Here is a 22,038-nt window from a genome sequence, read left to right as displayed (position 1 = left end):
TTTTCAAACATTTTAAAAGCCTTCATTATCTTTTAAAAATTGTAATATTACCGACCTATAATTTTCAGCAAAATTTTGGCTACACTGCGATTTTAAGGCACTTTCTGTTTTCTTTGAAGACAGAATTGCTATCATCGGTTGGACCCGTGAGGTTGTGTTAGTTGTTTTGATTGTGAGATGTAATTCAATTTAAAATTTTAATGACGTTACGAAAATACATTACTATGACCAATATAAAATGTATTGTGCTAATTTCTCTGCACATCGTCATGGTTCAGATAATTCATACGAATTCTCGAACCTCATATCTGTGGAAACTGAACAGTGAAATTAACATGATTGAGCCTGGAAATATGCAGAAGTTACCTTATCACACTGAAGAAATTTTTGATGACCCCATATTCAATATTTTGGTGTCTACTGTGCACTATGGGAATTCATGGACTAAAAGAAGTAGTGATAACTTTTGTGCTGATTGTCAAAAAGTTAACACCACTCAGGAGGTGTAAGTTTTCTCTTAATGATTTCAGTTAGGATGAATAAGAAGTGATAATGCTTCTATAAAGTAATGATTTTCTCTATGTGAAGTGTTAATTCACAGATTAGATTTACGATATCTGATGCTGTCGTAATTGTTTGAGAAACTGTCTCGGTTGATCAATTCTTGATTTTTGCAGACGTGAGAAACCTACTCCACCCTTACAAGAACAACACAATAAAACGAAATATCCCGAAGACGATGAAGTGTTAGATTGTGGAAAACCTGTCAATTTCACCTATTATGACAACTTAGTTGGTATTGCTAACAGGTTATCCCATCCCAATGTTCCTGAACCACAGGTTTTTTTCTACTTTAATTCTTCTTTTTCTTTTTATTTACTATAGCTTAAATGATGTTATTATTTTGTAGATCTCACTAATTTTCAAAAAGAAGAGCACGGATATAGATGTTGCTGCATTAGAGAGGAAGCTTAAGAAAGCCAAAAGAGAGAAACCAAAATCGGTTCAACTTTATAATCAGATTGGCAATTTTTGGAGATTAAAGGGAGATACTTACAAATCGATTGAATGTTTTAGAAGAGCTCTGGCTGTTTCTCCACATAATGCTGAGGTAATGAAGATTTTTTTAGTATGAATGACATACATTGGTTCAAATGTACTCTTTTATAATTTTTATATTCATATCATCATTGTAGTGTTGTTATATTATAAATTAACACCCTAAAATACAGAAGTGCTATGCTAACAGCTTATGGTAAATGTACAAACTAAATTATAGTTATGAATGTTAAAAATATTTTAAAAAGTTGGTTATTGTGGCTTATAGTTAGACAATTATTTTTTTTCTATGAGTAAAAGAATTGTGATATAGAAGTGAAGTGTGTTATGAAAAGTATATCGTTGATATAAAACAGTAATAATCTCAAAAAGTTGGACTTGTTACGTATGTATGGTTGCATGTTAACTTATATATACACATGAAATATTATTCTTTGTTAGTATTATTTCTCTTTTTATGATTACTGAATTATTTTGATAGGTATTATTAAATCTCGCAAGGGTGTTGTTTACTCTTCAGTATCTTGATGATGCTATTTATCTTACTCGGAGGTCTTTAGAGGTTCAGCCACCGGACAAGAGTGCTTGGCAGCAATATTTTACACTTGGAGAGATATTCAAGGTATTCTTGGAGTAATACTGTTTTTTCATTATCTCCTTACTATTATCAACTTTAGTTACTAGTTTAAACTTTGATAACATTTGAATAAGACAATTATAACTGTGAAATAAATAGATGATCTATTGATTGGAAAAATAAATAAATTTATATTTTTTTATATTTTACCTAAGCTGTCCATACAAAATTAATATTTTACCTAAGCTGTCCATACAAAATTAATATTATTATCAATATATTGCAAAATAAGTTAGTACTAATTAATTCCCAATAAGTTAATTTACGGGTTCTTTCTATGTTGAAAACGTGGGATTTAAGAAAAAAGGAGGCTATTATTGTATTAGTTGTAGCTTGAAACAAAAAAAAAAAAAAAAGGAAGAAAAGAAAGAAGTTACCACTTATCATTACTCCACCGTATAATGTATCTAATAATATCAACTGATCAAATATACAATTTAATTTTCCATGGTGATATTCCTGAAATATATTATTTTCATGTATTTAAGAACATCAAGCACAGTTTAGTAATATTGTGCATATATTTACATACATACATATAATACAATAATATTATATTTACTTCATTTCTCACCTTTCTGTTTTGGCCCTGGACTTTAGACACAGCACTAGCATTGTTAAAGTGTTGTACATCATTTATAGTATTTATGAACTGTCTAGTTTTTTAAAATTAATTTTAATATTTTCAACTTTTATAAATATATTTAGTTGAAAAATATCTAAGAACTTAACTATATAATTCTATTTAAAATATACAAATCATAGTAACAACAAAAATTTTATGTATAAATTAAAATTTGACTATATAAATATATTTAATTTTAATAATTACAATGAGATTGATACTAGCCCTATTTATCACTGATCCCCAAATTGGGGCCAAATCGATCCAGTTATTTTCGAAGTATAGGTTTGCAGAGGAAAATACATTTAAACATTCATTTGCGAAAGTAGTTGCCAGAATCTAATAAAATTGATTAGGAAAAGGAAAACCTTGTCCTTCTAATCAATGATTGAAAATACAAAAATCTGGAAACTTTTTTAGCTGTGAAAAACTTCTGTTTTCAAATGACAAAAATAATGAACTCATTTAAGAGCTAATTTTTCCAATAATCAACTTATTGTCGTTCTGCAAACTTCTAACGCTTCTATCAGAGTTATTAGTTTTAAATATTAGAAGCTTGTAGTTGACAAGTTATATTGATTTTTAAAGAATATATTATTATAAATTTTGTTGAATTAGGCGTACGGACATTATCAAGAAGCCTCACTCCACATGAGACATTGCCTACAGCTGAGGCCTGGATTTGATCCTGCCCTATCTGCCCTCAAGGAGATGGAAGCCAGCCCAGACAATAACATTCACGTGTATACTCTCCTCATCATTGTCTGCCTGGCAAGTTATCATCAATATTTAATTACTTTGATTCATATTAATCTACTATATAAAAATGAATATTTATTCATACTTTATGCACTGCCATACTGTTCTTCCGATTTTAAAGGGTTTTTTTTTGGTTTTTTACTAAATGTTCAGGATTTTCCCAGGAAGATTACAGGCTGGGCCAATTTTTTTGTTCAAAAAAAAAAAATTACTAACAAAATTAAGCGTTTTTGTCACTTAGCTCAAAAGTATAGATTTTGTCATTGTTATTATATGCCAATTGATTTTTCTCTTTCTGAAGAATAAGAAAAAAATATTTCTGATTCTATTAAATGATTTTTTACTGACTAAAAATTAAACAAAAATAATTAGGTTTTCAGTGAAGTAGGTCAATCAATTTTTTTTTTTAGGAAAAATCGAATCATATTCATTTTTAGTGTTGTTTGCACAATGAGATTTATTATATAAAAACTATTCATATTTTATGTAGTATATCTAGGACAGTATCATGGATAGTCAAATTGTCTAAAAGAATAAGAAAAAATCACCTAAGTTGGAGCAGTATTAATGATTATATAGTGAAATTAGCTGTTACTATTGTTACCGTCTTATCATTTCATTTATACATTAATTAATATCAAAGTTTAAATAGTGTACAATTAATGTATATACATCCTCAAATATAGCAATAGCAAATTATTGCTGGGTCAGCTAGTGTATTATAAAACAATTTAAGAAACTTTTCTTGGTGGTGTACTTTTCTCTTAATTTATTGCAACTTTTAATATTTTACCTTGTGATCATTACCAAGTAATTAACCCAAGACTTCATGGATTATAAGAGGTACATTTTTTTTTTTTTTTTTCTTAATGATAATTTAGTTAATGGTAGAAATTTCCAATAGAAATATAAGATATTCTGATCTGAACATACAATTTCAGTACCTTAAATGTTGTGATGGGAGGCCTGGAAATCTTATTCATTAGAATTTGGTCGAAATACAAATTAATCTGATTATATTTAATATTTAAAAATTAATTTGCTACTTGAAGAAATTAAAGAAGTTAAAGCCACTTTTTTAATTTTGTTTAACACTACTCTACTCTTTATTAGTAAATACTTTACATATGAGAAAAGCTCTGGCCTAATTCTGGGATTTAGGGGTGGATTAGGGGAAGAGTTCATTTCTGATTGTTTTTGTGGTATGATCTCTTTCCTGGGAAATCAACAATCTTTTTCAAACACCACTCATTATTAAGCTCGAGCCTAATTCTAGGATTTTGGGGGTTGGGTTTACCAAAATTTTCTGTTACTCTTTATGATACCATATACGGTCCCAAGGATACTCCTCAAAGATGTGTTTCTCATATAGTCACTTTACCACTTTGATAGTAGGGTGGATCTTTCCTTGTTATTAGGTGATTATGGGTTAAAAAATGGTAGTATCCAATTCTGAGCCCTGTTATAGCTACCTCCTCTCTCAGAAATTATCTGAAGAATGTGGCCCAAGAACGGATAATTTTAAGTTTATTGTTGTCAAATTTGGCCGAAACTCTATATTGTTATAACATCAATTATTTACTGGCTACAGGTCGTTGCCTGAAAGTAACAGACATTGGTATTTTTTTATTCTGCTATCACCTAATTTTAGTGTAAAATAGCTTCAGAATTTATTCATTGTATTTTCCATTTATATTTATAATGAATACTCTGATGACGATTTACTAATTTTTTTATTTATATTTTTGGGGTTCAGTTAACTTTTTTTAATAATTTTCCTTTCTATGCTTTCAGGTGTTGGGAGTACTTCTAGTCATTATATCGTCTTTGGACTCGACACTTGAAGTCGATATACTCGAGACCAAAGGTCAGGGTCGACACTTTAACAGAGCGATGGCAATGCGCTCTCTGAAAATGGGTATATCTCCAAGAGCAATGCGCTCAAAGAGGTACAATGGCACTTCTGGCTGAATAGTCAATCCACCATCTCTCCTCTCCGTCATGTTCTCACGTATTTTTCTCTTTCTCTTTCTCTATCTATTACTTATTGTATTATATGTATACATATATTTTCTCATGCCTCTATGGATGCTCTGACAAAGTTAGGTATTTTATTTCGAAGTTTTATTCAGCTCATTCAATATCCATTTCCTTCAAATTGTGCTGGCTGATTTGAGTATTAGCATTGTTTAAATAAAAATGGTCTTGCAAGAAGATAAATGAATTATGTGATTGGATTATATAGGCCTCTAGAATAAATAATAAAAGTAAATACATATTAAAATATATTAATTTTTTTCTTGACCATTTTGGCCATTCTCCCAACAAATGTTGGATATTGTCTTTTACCCATAAATAACATTATAATCGAAAGAAATATTCCAATAAACTAGCAGATATGTTTTTAATTTGGTATCAGCTAGTAATTTGATTAACTAGCTCAAAATTTAGAAAAATTAAGTTTTAAACTTTGAAATGTCATTCATTCATCTTGCTCAGACTCAACCTTTCTAACCTCGCAGAGCTATATATAACCTTAGACACAAATTACAAATTTGTGATTTACAGTGCCCTTAATTTACTGTTTAAGATCAAAAATGTAACTCTCTTTTTTGACATAATTAGTAGAATAAAAGTAGGAGCTGAAGAAACATGTGTCAGGGGGTTTAGTGTCATTCATTCAACTTATCAGTTTCCCCTAATTTTGTGGTCTTTCATGCCAGTTGCAGGCTAATCTAATAGATTACAGTTTCTGTAATCTGCCATAACTATTTAGTCTTCTGTTACTTCTCAATGTGTGAAGATATCTCTTAATCCAGTGCACATTTTTATTAATTGTCATTCATACATTTTAAGATTTAATTTTTAGAATGTGCTTAGTTCTTTAATTGTTTTATGTTATATAGTTTGTTGATAAATGTGAAAGAAACCCATGAAAAGTGAAAAAAACAAACATGAAATTTGTCATTCGTTTGTCCACTTCTTATTCCTTTAGTGAATAAAATCGCAAAGGATGTAATGATAATTAGATTCCTTCCTCTTTTGGTCTTAATATTTACACATGGTTGTTAGAGATGTGAAAATTTCAAATTTGTATCACTGTGATGTTTTCTTAATTATTTTTTATTTCATTAAATTCAGTAGAGTGTCGATTATTCAACTGGCTTTGCGGAAATGATACCAGAAAGGGTCAACATTTCCATTCCTATAAAATAAGTTTGAAGAGAAATTTCTTTAAAATTAGATTTTCTAGAATTATTATAATGGAACTGTAATCTTTTTGGTTCTTAACAAGTTCACTTTCAACAGTATGAGGTATATCACAAAAATCTGTTATCACAATAAAATAATTTTTTTTTATACAACTTTGTGATTTTTTGTCATATTCCTTTTTTATTTAAAAGAGATTTTCGATATTCTGAACTTTTGATTATCCAAATCACACCTGACAACATTAGTTCGGATAATGGACACTTTACTGTAAATATATTAGTGTATGACTGACAACCTCAATTTGATAGAAACAGTTAAAAAGTATTTTGTGATATTTTTAAGAATTTTATAACGAATTTTAGTTTTCAAATAGTTGTAGCCGAATTGACATTTTATGAGAGAATGGTCCATATATAATAGTAGTAACTATTACTCTTAGGTAGTTGCTAGAACTTGTTTCATGTTTTGCTAATTAAAATATTTCAGGTTTTACTCTGTCTTTTAACGTTAGTTGTTTCCCATCACGTATCTTCTTCAAATGGGCTCTTACTTATCAAATATTTAGTTTCATTGTAAAGTCACCATTTTAGTTAATGAAAGTGGTAAGTTTAAAGATAATTTTCTGAAGTGGCTTTATTTTGTGTTGGTTTTGGCTCATCTACCTGCTGAGGCAGCATTAATTGCAACTTTATTGCTTTTGGAGTTGTGTAAAAGCCAAAAAATATAAAATCAAGTGTGAACGATTCCGTTTGCTGTTAGATACTGATAATAGTCTTCTTGTGCACTGATCGTACTATAGTCAATTTTTGTACCCTTTTCTCTAGCCTACATTATCGTGTCCTGAAACTGTCAAATCTTAATTTTTGGGAAAAATTGTACTATAGTGTTTAGGCTATTATCCTTCATGAATTAAAATTTAACAGCCTAAAAATGTCTTCTAATGCTGAGCTCCAAGACCTAAAGAAAAAAAAAGAGAGATTTCAATTATTTCAGATATTTTTTACTTAGGTCTTAGAAAGTGGAACTTTTACTATAACATATGCTCCTAGATATAAAAATTTCTTTTATATAAACCCTGTTGGCTGTTTTTAAATACAATAGAAAGACAATATGAAGGAAATGAATGGTTCCTTGATGGGTGAATCAAATTTTTATTAGACCATAAGAACTGAGGAATATGTCGAGTGAAAATATTAGCAGAAGTGTTTTCATTAATAAAACATCTAGTCTGGTGAATTTTTTTGTACTTTTTATTTTAATGGTAAGATATTTCGTTAGCAGTTAAGGCTGTGATAAATTAATTTATCTTGTAAGTAAAATTAACTTTTTGTTCTATTTTAATTTTAATATTAGTGTCCGAGCATCCTCCATGACAACTAGTCAAGCATAAAATTAAAATTTTAGGAGACAAAAGCACAACCCCCTCCTGTTTAGAGCTGAAACTAAACTTTAATCTCTGATGTTACCTTTGCTAATGCTCTCGTTATTATTATGTTACGTTCTTTTTGTATAAAATATTATGTACTAAATGTTGGGATAATTCAGAAAGCAATACTGTTATTTAAATGAAACTATTTTAGTCTGTTTTTGTACAAATTAAATGTTAGATTTTTATGTTTTAGTTTTTTATTAAGTTTTATTTATGATTTTAAAATTTTTGTTTTATAATATTTCTAATATTAAATTATAATTTTAAGAGTCACTAATTTATATTATTCCTAAGTTTTGATTTAGTTTTTATGATTTGTTACTAAAACATTTTTTGCTACACTTAACTATCTTATTTATTAATTTTTAAATGTTTTTTGATATTTAATTTAAGTGTTATTTTAATAATTTCCTCTTAATAGATTGTGTATGAAGACTTATTTCAATTTAAAAAAAAAAAAAAAGAAATTGAACTATGTTATGTGAAATAGCATTTGATAAAGAAATGATATTAAAATGATGTAGCTCTAAAACAGAAATATTTTTGGCGACGAACCATTTTTTTCCTGAAAGACTCATTGCTCAATTATTCCTCATTTTTATTCCTTTTCAAGATTTCTCCAAGTTGATAACCTGATGCTGAGTGTGCTAATATTCTGCATGACCATGTTTATTATTCTTTTTATTGTTGCTGTTTAGAGAACTTATATTCATGGAGACAGACTTTGTTTTAGAATCACAGTACCTACTGATTTTCTATATCATTTGTTGACAAGCTCAAATGGTTTGATTAAGATTATCATCTTCCAAAATAAAAGCCATATATCAATGGTGGACTGATAAAATCCTATCTTAAAATTTGTTCAAATGTTTATGTTTTCCTTTATATCCTATGTGTACTAAATGACATAAAAATTAGTAATGACATTACTAATTATATTTTGAAAAATTCTATAAAGGATTCTATTTTTAAAATAAATTTTTATGTTAGATATTAAACAAATAGTTTTTGAGTTAGATATTAAACAAATAGTTTTTGAGTTATTAATTTGTAGAGAGGAGGTATTGGCAACTTACTGTTGATAAGTCTTGTTTTCAGTTTTAGTTCCATTTGAAATGTTAATCATTGAACTATGAATGAACTTTTGTGTCATCTCCACTTTCTCATTATAGATCATTGAAATATTGTGATAGCATTGGTTCGGATTTTGACACCTTTCAGTTTAATGGGACATTTGGCTTTGGTCCCTCTGGGTATTTGATTGCTGTTGTACAGCAACTTTTGTTTCAGGTTGATAATTATTAACATTCCACTTTCTTCTATTATGATTATTTTTTAATTTATTTATAGTTTCTCACTATGCAATAATATTTTTGTTTTAGCACCTGGTCTTTAGTATTGTGGTGTCTACTATTAATATCTAGATATTAAAGATTTTCAAACCCCAAAAAAGTTGACAGTGTGAGAATCTTATTTATATGAATTATTTTTCCTACTACGAACATCAATAGAATTTTTTTAACAAAATGTTTGCTCATAATTTGATTAAATTCAATATTTTTCAATTTGTCTCTGGCTGAGTTTTCTTCTAAATTGTAAACTGATTAAAAAATTACTATTCTATTGTTTGATAGTATGTTATATCTCTTGTGATTTTTGTCTGAAAACTAATCAAATTTTTCTCATTGTGTGCATCCACTTATTTAGATATTTTTTCATTTAATTGGTATCAAGTCCTTTAGTTTTGTTCATAAAGCTTGAATCTTCTGCCATCTCACGAGATAATGCTTACTATTTGTTTAGAATTTGTACTAAAATTGATTTATGAATTCAGACTAAAATTAACTAATTACATACTCCTTTTTATTAACTTTTTGTTTGTTTTAGTTTTGTCTACTTCTGTTTTTTTTAAACCATGAATTAGTTCTGCACTATCGTTACTTTTAACGATTACACTCTAGAAATAGAGCAGTGAACCCATTGTTTTTTGTTTGTTAAATTACTTTGAAACAGTATTTTCAGTAAAAAAAAAAATTAATAGTTCGAACATAAAAGATTTAAATAATTTTTTTGATGGGAAATACCACATTTTTTTTATTTGATATAAATTTAGTGACATATTAAAGATATTAATCTATTCCGTTGTGATGTTTTTTTACTTTTTTTTTGACAACACGCTTCCTATATTCCTATTAATATGACTGAAATCTTCCCTTTAGCTACCAGTCTTTTTTTATTTACTGTAAACCATTATAATTCGATACAGTGCAAAATATTCAATTGCAGAAAGGTATTTCCGTCTAATGGTAATTTTATGATTTAGTTAAAATTTCTCTAGTGACATGAATTTTATTTTTGTGTGTGATCAGTCAAATGTAATTTATTGTTGGTAGGTGGGTCAGGATTTGACATCTCTTGGCTACTAACTGTTGTATTTTTACTGTTCTTATTATGTTTCAACTTCAAGATCTGTTTCACAAGAGTACTTCTGGATAAATATTAACTGACCCAGGTAAGAACTGAACCCACAACTGACAGCACTCTCAGCCATCAAGGAATCACTGCTCAAATTTATTGTATTTTCTTGATTTAAACTTGCCCATCATAAATATTTAAAATGATCTTATATATATTGTGTGGGTGGGTCTATGAACAAGCAATATATTAAAAATGAATATGCTGCATAATTTATTAGTGAGTTTTAAACATTAAGTTGTCTAATGCATAATATAATGCATTGTTAGTAGAAGAATTAAAGTTTTTGCTTTTATAAGTCTTCATACCTGATTGTTCCAGTTTAAATATCAAGTACAAATTACCAATTTTGAGAAGACTGCTACAAGCCAAGAAGGGTTGAAAAATTTACTGTAGTAAATTTGTATTTAATAATGTTCAAAATAATATGTGTATCTATATAAAATATACACATACAAGTAGCAAGACTGCAATTTCATCTAATAATGGATAATTTATTTAAACTTGTGGCGGCCTTCTTTGAAGGTTTTAATTTTCTACAGTGTTTATAATTAATTTTTAAAATTTTATTTTGTTGGTTATTACAATAATTATTAATTTAGACCTTTTTAATTGTTACCTAGTTATTTACTACACATTTGTTATTTGTATTTTATATACAGTTTATTAAAATTGTTTATATTTTCTAAATTGTTAATAAATAAAGAACACATGGATGTCATTAGACTTTAAAAGACTCAGAGGTTGTAGGTAGTACAGACCTTTTTTTCCATTATGACTGTGTATTGAAGAAAATATATGTACTAAAAGTAATTCAAAAGCAATAATTGTCTCTTTTTTATTGTTTAACCTCTTCTTTAGTTAAGAAAAAAAAAATCATTCGATTACAAGTGAGCGAGGTTATCTGTGAGATACCACCTACCTCAAATATGCATTAAGTTGTTTCAAACCCTGTGGGACTATTGGTTAAAAAGTTAGTAATATTGTGTTCTTAATATAAATTAGTTGTATTATGGTAAAAACTAGTTCTCTCTGTATGGGCAAAATACAGAAAAGAAGAGATATTAGTATAAAGAATTGTGAACATTTGCAGTGCTGTTATTAATAAGAAAATACCAGGTTCAATGACAAACACATATTATACCTTGAAAGTGGAAAACTGTATTGAATTTAATTTAAAAAAGCTGGGACTATCTGGAATGCTGGAACATTGAAAATCAAACAAGAAAATAGTAAAATAGGTTAATACACTGCACGAGTTGTTTATTTCCAAAAGCCATCCAAATTATGTGACATAACATGGTATTGGGCGTTTTTATGGTGATAAACATTATTTACACTGTACTTTTAAGAGACCTTACTTTATAAAATCGGGATTTGTTTTCAAGTTTCAGAGCCAAAATGAAGAAATTTAATTTTCTTTTTCCTATGCCACAGTAAGTAGCACATTATTTTATTCTCTCTCTTCTGGAAATAATTAAATTAATCATTATTTTCAAACACTGCAGTAGCCATCTTGCAAAAAATTTTATTATAATGTTTACTCCAGGTGCCAAAAAGAAGATGAGGAAGAAAAATAAGAGTATGGCTAGAACAGTAGGTGACCCTGAAGAAAAATTAATTTTCAAAAATTATCCATAGAAATTTAGAAAACTTATGGAGGTGATGATGATAAAACATGCGACAACCAAAGTGAGTTGTGTTTAGCAAGTATCAGAAGCAATTTGTTTGTGTTATAACATATTAATTAAATACTGTTGTTTTCTTTTTTTCTAGTCTTGGAATCGTTCTTTATGAAAGATGAATTGATGGAAATGAAGACAATTATAATCTCATTGGGGCTGAATGCTGATGATGTGAGGCCACTACAGCCAATGAATCTTTGCATCTACTATTTCAGTAGTTCTCTAGGTTTTTCTGGGCTGTAGCAATATAGTTTAACCTTTAGTTGGGTAAGCAACTAAATAACAAAAGGCCACTCCACAGGAGGGTGAAGGTTTTGAACCAATTCAGTCCTTATCTCTAGCCCAATCCCCTCATCCAGTGTCAAGAAATGGTCCACTTTACTACGTGAAAACTTGGGCAGAAAATGAGACATTCAGAGGAGGGAGGAGAATACATTAAGAAAGAAACAACTTTCGGAACAACAACTACACCATGATGAGAAGCAACAGTCATGGCGTAGTTGTTGCTCCAAGAGTTGTTTTCTTAATGTTCGTTACCATCATGGCTCCAAGAGGAACCCCCAGAAAAGATGAAGAAACTTAAATAAATTATATAGTTGTTTCATTACATATAGTGGGCTATATTTTATTTAATTTGTTTATTCTATCAACATCATGGCTATTACGATTTTTCACTATCATTGTGAAGTTGTCTGTATTGTTACAATCATTCTTACGTTTTTTGTTAATTTTCCCTTATCCAATATTTAAAAATTTTTGAAATCGAAACTATGGATACAAAATATGCTGTGCTGCGCCAACACGGTAATGTTGATATTTTCAATCCTGAAATGTACATTTTGCATTTATTTTGTTTTTATACTTAACTAATTTTATTATAATCTGTTTATTCATCTTTTTTTAACATAATATTTTTAGAAGTCTGTAAATACTTTTTGTTTTATCTTATCTTTATTTTCATTATTATTATTATCATATTTTCCCTTTTTATATTACTCATTAAATTGGTATTATTATTAATTGTTTTATTTAGACAACTCTCTCTCACTTCTTAACTATGACATGGTCTCATGAAATTCAAGAGGTTCTTCATCATTTATTTCTATAGGTTCTGAATTGTCCAATTGAGGTCACTTTCTAAATTTCAGTTGCTGTGATAAGATACAAGGATACATATTGTTTTTATTGATAAGATATTTAGGTTATAAAAAGTACAATTTGTCCAGTAATTTATGTATGAAGTAGAAGTATTTTATTTGTTTGTACTAATTATTTTAACTTTCTTAAGGGCTGTTGCTGAATGTTTAAAAGGTGCAGTTTATTAAATGTAAGATTAATATGTTTGTGAGATTCTTGATGTAGGATGATTGTGATATGTAAAACTTCTGTCTCTTTATAGAAAAGAACAGAAGTTCTCTCCAGAGTGAATATGTATTAGTGAGGAACTTTTTATACCTAAGCTTAGCCTAAAATTATTTTGAATTATATTAATTAACCCATTGGTGGGACTTCTCAACCCCATCTGCAAGAACATCCCATCTTATAAACAGTTACTGTCTTTGAAGTCTCTACTATTGCCAAAATCACCATTTTGTTCTGCCTTTATTTTATTGTTCATTGAAAGAGAGAGGGGGAGGAGGAAAAGAGAATTTTTCCTTGTTCTGACATGTCTAATAAACATACACCTTTCTGTTTAAAAATATTAATTAGATGGCTTATATCTACTTGTTATTGTTATCATCTGGTCAAGGGAACAACATATACCTATGAAAGTAAGGTAAAATTTTAAGATATCTTATTCAGAATATAATATTTAAAACAAATACTTTTGATAAAGAGATCAGTGAAGATAGCATTCTTTCAGGAAAGGGTTTATGTACATAACAAAAGTTAACTAAAAATTGGTCTAAACAATACCTTCCTCTACTATACATTTAAAACAAGTTATATACAGCAAAGATTTCAAAAAGTTTAGATAAAGTAAATACCAGGGGCCTTGCCCATAAAAGGAAAAATTCTAAGCCTGTATAATTTTTAACAGCATTAGCTGTTAACAGGTATGTTTCCTCTGAAGAAAATTTTCTAAAGCTAATTTTCCCAAAAACATTGCTTTGCTTTGGCATTTCAAGATGCAGAGAATTGGGAGACATGAAAAATCATGATGGATCTAAAGTTATGGGTAGCCTTCAATAGAACAGGTCGGCAGAACTGTAACCAGCGGAACACAAATTGTAGTTTATTTGACACATCTCTAGTAACTGAAGAAAGGTCTAACCTATTTGCTCTGTTTCTAACTAAAAATATATTTTATTTAAAATTTTCTAAATGTTTTTTCAAATTTACATAAAAATCTAACGCGAACAAAATGTTTCGAAATGGAAGATTAAGTGCCCTACTTATTAATATGAAGGCTAAGTATTCCACCTAACTTGAAATAATATCCGTTTCGATTTTCTCCCGAACGGAACATCCGATTTGAAATCTATAATGCATTGTTTTAAACATGGAGTTCACGTTAATTGGGCACGAAGAATAACAATAAAAGAATACAGAAATCAAAATGTTAAAATACGAGTCAACGGTTTTTGTTTTTTACAAGTTTCGTGATTTCGTCTAATAAAAAAAAATTGTCTGGTTTTCTGGGTCAGATAGTCAGCGCCAACCGTTGCCGAATTAACGTGCGGGTAATCTTTTGTACTCGTATAATACTGAGCGTTTTCTTTTCCCCTGGATAAAGTGTTTCAAGTGTTAAGGACCAGAATCTAGTGAAATCAGTAAAAGTGGAGAATGATGGTGTGTCTATCTCGTTTCCGCCAACCTAACGTACGCCTGTCGGTGAATCCTTTTGAAATAATTATTCTTGGTGGATCATTAGAACTAGAGTTCACTTTAATGAACACAGTACATATAAAATTTTAATGTTTATACCACACACGAAAATGAACGGTCTGAGTGGCAGGTCGTCTGAAGCTAGAATGAACAAATCATTCCGGTAAGCATCTGAGGCAGATTGCCAGCGCATAGGTGCAATATATATGGCCAGTCCCCGTTTATTATTATACGAGTACAAAAAATTATACGCATGCTGGCTTTGCAACGGTCGACACAGTTTATCTGATTCAGGAAACTAGTGTGCATTTTGGTCGTCCCCTAACATAAGACGGTTATGCGATAGAGCGGAAAGAGCTGTTGACCCCACCACACGAATGACATAAATGCCCATACCTTTGGAAGAAATGACATAGTAGTATTTATGAAAAATACTATGACAAAAGTAGCGATAATATACACCGCCTCGTTAGTATACAAAACACTAGTCGACATTTATGGGTATCATCTTTCTGCCTTCCATTTAGGAATTTATTAAAACACTTTTTTACAGAAATGGCCTTTATATCATGTATAAATGTAAACATATGTATGAGTAGATACTTTTGATAGGAATGATATACTATATGAATACTATACCAAATGTGATAGGTAAGAGAATTTGACCAGTGATTTCATGGGCGTCTATGGAGCAGTATGATAAGGCATCAAAGGAACACTATAATAGGAAAGATTGCCATCATAGAAGTTCTTTTGAACCTGGTACTTTAAACATAAAATATTCCCATCTTATTAAACCAGAAAAGGCACTCCTTCCGCTTGAACTTAGACTGATAAAACCTTTATTTGAACTATGCACAAAGGTGGTGGTTTAAAGTGCTTAAAATAAATGTTTATTCAGAAAGTGATGCAAAGCTATAAGAAGGCAAATTGATGGCCTTAAGTAAGGACATTTTAGCTGATTTCCGTTTTCATGAAAAATTAAATTGAAAGGAATTGGCAGCATGCCAATGTTGTGAAAAGATTTCTAGGCAGATATGAGAGAACTATTAAAACTTCATAAGCGAACTGTTGGAGCCATGAATTACTAGATTATTTTAGGATCGTTATATTATTATTATTATTAACTCGACTCCACATCTCCATGTCGAGTCCTGGCCTCCTGCAACAGCCTCCACCAATCATTACGATCTTGTGAGGCCGCCATCCAGTTCCTCACTCCCATCATGGTCCTGGCATCATCATTCACTCCATCGAAGGTGTGGTCTTGCTCCATGATTACCTCGGTCACTATTTAGGGTCGTTATAAATACATTTTTATATTTTATAAAAAATTCTTTTTTTTTCGAAAATGTGTGCACAATAAGTGACAAACAGTGAAAGAAATTTCAATACACTAGGGATCTCGGAACTTATGTATATTGTCCTTTTTTTTTAAATTGGTGATGCTACTGAGCAAAAGAGGATAAAGTGAAAGGTTTTATTTACATCTCAGTAATATCTTATCATGGATTTAACACATTTAACAAATTCATGATTTGCTTGAATAGTGGCACATTCGATAATTTTGTGGCCTTAGAAATTTGTATTATTATTAACCCTCCGTACAATGGTATTGATATAAAAGACTTGTGGTCAAAGCTACCAGCATAAATTGGAGTAATAAATAGGAACGTTGGATGCATTACCTGCTTTGCACATCCACTTACTCAGATTGCCAAGTTTGCACCAAAATGTTTAAGCATCCATGTTTTTTTAATACCTTTATACATCATTTTCCGGTTTCACCAACTAATGGGTCCTTCTAACAAAAACATCAGAAGATAGATTTTCAAAATACCGTTTGAAGTTGGTTTTTGCTTAGTTGGCATACAAAACTAGGCCTTCCTGGGCCCTGTTTCATAATAAAGTACAAACTAATACTATTAGTCTTGTCGATTTAACGTAATACAATTACACTAACTTGTACAAAAGTAATTTGTACTTCAGTACTTTTTACCTCCTGTAATACCACTAATAATCCTCCCTATTATGAAAAAATAAGTATTAGTGTAATGACCACGTTGTTTCTATACTTGTACTATGAACTAATACTATTAGCTTTCATTATGAAACAGAGCCCTGGTAATATTTGCTATAGGCTTATTTAATTTGCCCGGTCTTATTTCGTCAGTTCCTTATATCGTACACATTACATAAATTAAAATTAAATTATATTTGTGAGATTGTAGTTTTTTTTAACAGCATTAGTACTCATATCTCTTTGTTAGATCGTTTAAACAGTAATTGGCGGGAGAAACTATTTATTGTTTGTATACTTTGAAATATAAGTATAATTTTCTGTAACCTTTCTTTCGGCGTTTAAGAGCCAATGAGAATAATTTAAATGTAAATCTTTGATTATTCAATATCTATTTTGGAAATGGGTTGGCAGAAGGAATTATTTGAGCATTTCAATGCTTTTTCAGGTAGTAATTACTATTTTATTCTAATCAAAACACAGTTTATTTGTAATACCAGTTACCATTTGGATTTTTAGAGAACAAGATTTCTGAAAAAGTACTTTTTAATACTTTAAGTGATTTATTACCTTCTGTTTGGCGCCATGGATTGTCAACAGGGAACTTTGATGTTTGTTTGAGAACCTTGGTTAATAATAAAAATTTAAGTAAGTGATTAGTTCTCATTTAAACTAGTTTTAACTTAATCATTTTATTTACTTTTTAAATATAATTTTAAAGATAAAGATACTAGGAAGTACATTTTGCAATGCATGGTTCCAAGAAAGAAACTGCCTAGAAGAAGTGTAAATGTACTTCTCCTTTGGTTTTTTTCCAATGTGTATCGTCCCTATGATGCGAGTTTAGCTCTTCATTGGCTTTCAGGTAACATTTTGACTATTCAGTGATTACTTATTTATTTATTGCTACATTATGTTATTTTATTCTCTTTATTTCTAGTTATGATTTCACATAATTTGATTGATGAAGAATCTGTTGGAATAATGATTGATCAGTTATTGATGTGTCTTTTTATTGATGATTTGGTATGTTAATTATTTTGGTTGTGAAACCTTTTTTACTAAAAGTTCAAAAGTGGCATTCTAATATGGTGGGTGGGCGTGTTTTCACATATTCCTAATGTTTATTGTTTATTGATTATGACCATTTTTTAAATTATTATTACTAATTCAGTTGAAGCATTGTAGTTGACTTATGATAGTTTAAAAAAATTATAAACCTCTGACATGTTTTTTTGTAGTGGTGTCAATACCTACATGTTCATTTATGTAAATCTATATGGTCTCAGGTTGTTGTAATTTATAACAATGTTAGACTTTATTCGTATTGAATATAGGTGAATACATGCCCACTTGCCATGTTGGAATGACTTATGAATTAATATCTCTGTTTTTGTCTTCTAATCTATTTAAATTTTTATTAATGTAGACTGGACCTGTGTGCGATGTTCTTAAAACTGTTATAAAGCCAGGTTTGGTTTCATTGAGATCAGTTTTTATTGTTCAGAACTATTGCGACTCGCAGATTAAACTAAAAGACCATGCTAAAGTACTTTATCTTCAAAGGTATATTAATCTTATCATTATTTTTTCCATGCCTCTTTTTTAGTATGTTGTCACGCATATTGTCATAATTTTTATCTCAATATTTCTTTCATCATTTTCAGATTAATATATGAATGCTCACCATCATTATTTACTAACTCACCAACTAGGGCCCGACCTTATAAAGAATCAAAGGATAAGTTTTCAGAAAGTGTGGCTCAGTTTGCTTTTCAAAATAAGTTTTTAAAAGCACTGCCTGTTCATTTAATGGTAAGATTACTTACTAGCAATATCAGATATCTCCAATGTTAAGAACGAGGAATTGAATCACTCCCACTGTTATACTATCTTGGTTAAATATTCTAGATCTTTCAGAGGTTCAGTATTTAAGGAATAATATATGTACAATTCTAAGATTTTGTTGTATTTTCAATTGAAATGCAGTCATTATAAGATTATGTTTATTATTTATGATGATTAGGAACCAAGGAGATAAGGTGGTGTTTTAATCCCACCAATCTCTGACATCTGCGAAAGTTTCTACTCAGATCTCCTGTATTCAGTTGCATAATGTAGACAGGCCAATCTATGACCAAATAGCAGTTTGATACAGCCTTTCTCCATCTTTATTTATTTAACTTTTGCTTTATAGCATTATAGTAAGGTGGGCTCATTTCATTAGGAGTATAGTGATGGATGATCCTGTGATGTGGTCTCTACTCTTATTGCAAGCTATTGATTGTAGCTGATTATGCTGTTGTTTTTTTCATAGAATTTTTTAGTTTTCTTTAATCTTAAAATACATCTCTAACACTCATACGGAACTGAAAGTATGTATTTAAGATGGGTATATGCTTGAGATGTGACAGCAACTTATTTAATTAAAATTGACTGATGAGATGTACTACTTAAGAGAATACATTTTTCACTTGTTTTGATTTTCTCATTCACACCTAACGATTTTGATTAAATTTAATAAATCATAGTAAAATTAAGTGGTTTTTAAGACCAGATAGATCTTATTCTCATTAAAATAGCCAGGGGTTAAATGACAATTTTATTTTAGAAAATCTTCCTCTAAAGTACCTTTAATTTGTGAATTTGATATAAATAACCAGTTCCCATTGTTAGAAAAAATAAACAATAGATAGATACGAAATATTGAAGAATTTAATGAAGGAGAAATAGATATCAGAGTTTGAATCAGAAAAAGCCAAGAATGACACATTTATTCCGATTGCATTAATATGTACACTTCATCTTTGGATAAACTATGTTATTCTTAGCATGAACAAAGTTGATATTTGTTATTTCCAATATTTGTTATATATTTTGTTGATATTTAAAGTGTGATGTACAAACCTTACCAGATTTTTTTTTGCTTCATTTCCTTGACTATTTGTATTGTAAATAGTATGACATGGTTTAAATAAATAATTTAAACAATCTTCCTCTCTAGTACCTTTAATTTAATTTATTTGAATTAAAAAAAGTTCTGATTGTTATGAATAATAAACAATGGATAAATACAAAATACTTATAAATAAGAATTTTATGATTAATTAAAGGGGGGAAAACAGAGACATCCAATTACGGTAAAAATTAAGATCGGCCGGTCTTTTCCAATTGCATTACGAATTTGCTATCTTTTGTTAAATTGTTGCATTTTCGGCAGTAACAAAATTTATATTTGTTATTAAGCCCTACAAAACCCATAAAATAAAATTTTTATAGCAGCAGAAAAATGAAAAATTGTTTGTGTATAATGTTCACACTCCCCCGGCCTTCAGAGATATATGTATATATATATTTTTTTCCCGAAAATAGCGATAACTTCAACAGGAGCCCACCAATCTACAAAAAACTTGAGGATGTATGTATCGTGGTAAGTGAAAGTTGTGAGATGCTCGCACCACACTGGACTTTTCAAAGTAAATTAAGGAGACATTGCAAGTTTAATAAGTTAAAATAATGTTCATATAATATTTTTAAATAATAGGGTAGTTATGTAATCTTATTACTGCTCTTCTTGGTTTCTTGAAAAATAATTAAACTTATTTTTATTATTATTATTTTACCTTGATATTTTTGGATTTTTAATGTATTTTACTTACTTGTGGTCAATTTTTACAGCCAAATTCCAAAAAAGATTCAGGATCAAACAATACTTCATCCAGATTCATTGCATCTAACTCATTTAAAGAAATTAATGGGTATGTTGCTTACTTTTCTTCTATATCTCTTGTTGATATCACTTAAACCAAATTGCTTTTTGAATTATTGTTATAGATAAAATTTTTAGTTTATTACTATTATATCGTTACCTCAATTTTAAGACCTCCTAACTACACTTGTGATCAAAAGTAAAGTTCTGAATGAATCCTCAAGTTTAATCCATTATTTATTATTGCATGATTTATTATCTGTTGGTATTTTTATCTGATCAATAGATATTAAATACATCAAATACATTGAATCATTTGGAATTTAATTCGAGATAAAAGATGTAGTTAGAAAGTTTTGGAGTTATGGTCATAATATTCTCCTTGCTGGTATAATATGGAAATTCAAAAAAGAATTATTTGAAAGATTTTTATCATTTTAATTTCCTCAATTATGAAAGTATGGCATTCTTAGGGAAAAAAAAAGGTCTCCACAATCTCAATTTATAGATTTTTGGGTTCCATCTTCTCCAAAAATGAGATGACAACAAAATTCCTATTGTTCCCTTAAGAGTACCTTTCATTTTTAAAAGCTAACAATACTGTTTTCATAAACTTGTTCAGCATTCAAATTATACTGTCATCTAGTGATGAGTAGAGTTATTCATAACTGATCAAAATCATCAAAACACTAGCATAAATGTAACAATAATTCACTATTTTATATATTAAACAGTTAGTAACTGAGACATGGGAAAAACTGTAAGTGTCAGAAATACAAAAAATGAGATTTTGACAGGATAACGATGAAGAAACCAGTGCCAATAGACTAGTAACCACTGGAAGCTCCTATCTTAAATGGTTTAGTTCCTAGAGCTGTAATTTTTCAATAATTTTAGAAGAAAAAAAGCGTGACCTGTTTTTTTTCTCAAAACTAGTTTTTTTGGCACATACAGCCTTTTCCGTTTTCATGCCTCAATAGTGTTTATTATTTTTACCTCTTACTTTTTCAGTGGTTCATTCTGTACTCAACCCTACAACTTTTTACTCTCATTTAATGAGAGTAAAAAGTTAGCTTTAATAGTAAATATTTTAAAGTTTTCGAAAAAAAAGTGGTTGTATTTAGAGGATCAATTATATAAGAAAAATTTTATGTTATTTTAATTCAAAATTATTTTCATTTTTAGAATGAAGGACCTTGCTTTACAGATGAGGAGTAAGAACATATCAATTTCTGACATCAATTCTGCTCTTGGTTCTAAAGAAGGCCTAATGTATCTTTGTTGGCATCATGCAATGGGTTGGGGTTTTCCTAAAGAGGTTTTCACCTCATTAGAAACAGTAGAGAAGCTTCTTGATGTTTGTCGGAGAGTTAAAAGTGGATTGAACTTCATACCTGCGATGATGCCTGGGTAAAAATTCTTGTGATTTTGTTTTGTTACTTTTGCATTGTTTTATTTTATCGTATTAAATTATGATATGATGGGAATCAATTTTTTTTCAAGTACTTGCAATTTTTTGATTTTCAAGTATTTGTATTAGTTGATAATGTCAGAATAGAAATGTTGATAATGTCAGAATAGAAATGTTGATAATGTCA

At 29.3% G+C, this 22,038-nt stretch overlaps 2 protein-coding genes across 2 annotated transcripts in view; both read left to right on the top strand.

Moving 5' to 3' along the window:
* The first annotated feature begins 1 nt into the window (after window position 1).
* LOC106679337 (uncharacterized) lies at window positions 2-11,010 on the top strand. Its single transcript, XM_014418444.2, has 6 exons — window positions 2-505; window positions 678-840; window positions 911-1,111; window positions 1,541-1,681; window positions 2,940-3,092; window positions 4,875-11,010. Exons 1-6 carry the CDS (start codon window positions 201-203, stop codon window positions 5,049-5,051), a joined length of 1,140 nt encoding a protein of 379 aa, XP_014273930.1. The 5' UTR covers window positions 2-200; the 3' UTR covers window positions 5,052-11,010.
* A 5,980-nt stretch (window positions 11,011-16,990) lies between these two features.
* Window positions 16,991-22,038, top strand: part of LOC106679336 (centromere protein I) — a 13,589-nt gene continuing 8,541 nt past the window's right edge. Inside the window, exons 1-8 of the mRNA XM_014418443.3 lie at window positions 16,991-17,179; window positions 17,251-17,379; window positions 17,453-17,596; window positions 17,672-17,757; window positions 18,161-18,297; window positions 18,399-18,546; window positions 20,410-20,489; window positions 21,626-21,850. Of these exons, the coding sequence (XP_014273929.1) occupies window positions 17,134-17,179; window positions 17,251-17,379; window positions 17,453-17,596; window positions 17,672-17,757; window positions 18,161-18,297; window positions 18,399-18,546; window positions 20,410-20,489; window positions 21,626-21,850 (995 nt within the window). The 5' untranslated portion in view covers window positions 16,991-17,133. The remainder of the gene's footprint in view (window positions 17,180-17,250; window positions 17,380-17,452; window positions 17,597-17,671; window positions 17,758-18,160; window positions 18,298-18,398; window positions 18,547-20,409; window positions 20,490-21,625; window positions 21,851-22,038) is intronic.

The sequence above is a fragment of the Halyomorpha halys genome, unplaced genomic scaffold (genome assembly GCF_000696795.3).
Source record: "Halyomorpha halys isolate HHAL.00 unplaced genomic scaffold, Hhal_1.1 Scaffold195.1, whole genome shotgun sequence".
NCBI lineage: Eukaryota > Metazoa > Arthropoda > Insecta > Hemiptera > Pentatomidae > Halyomorpha > Halyomorpha halys.
The sequence above is the reverse complement of the archived record's forward strand: the minus strand, read 5'-3'. Positions and strand labels throughout refer to the sequence as shown.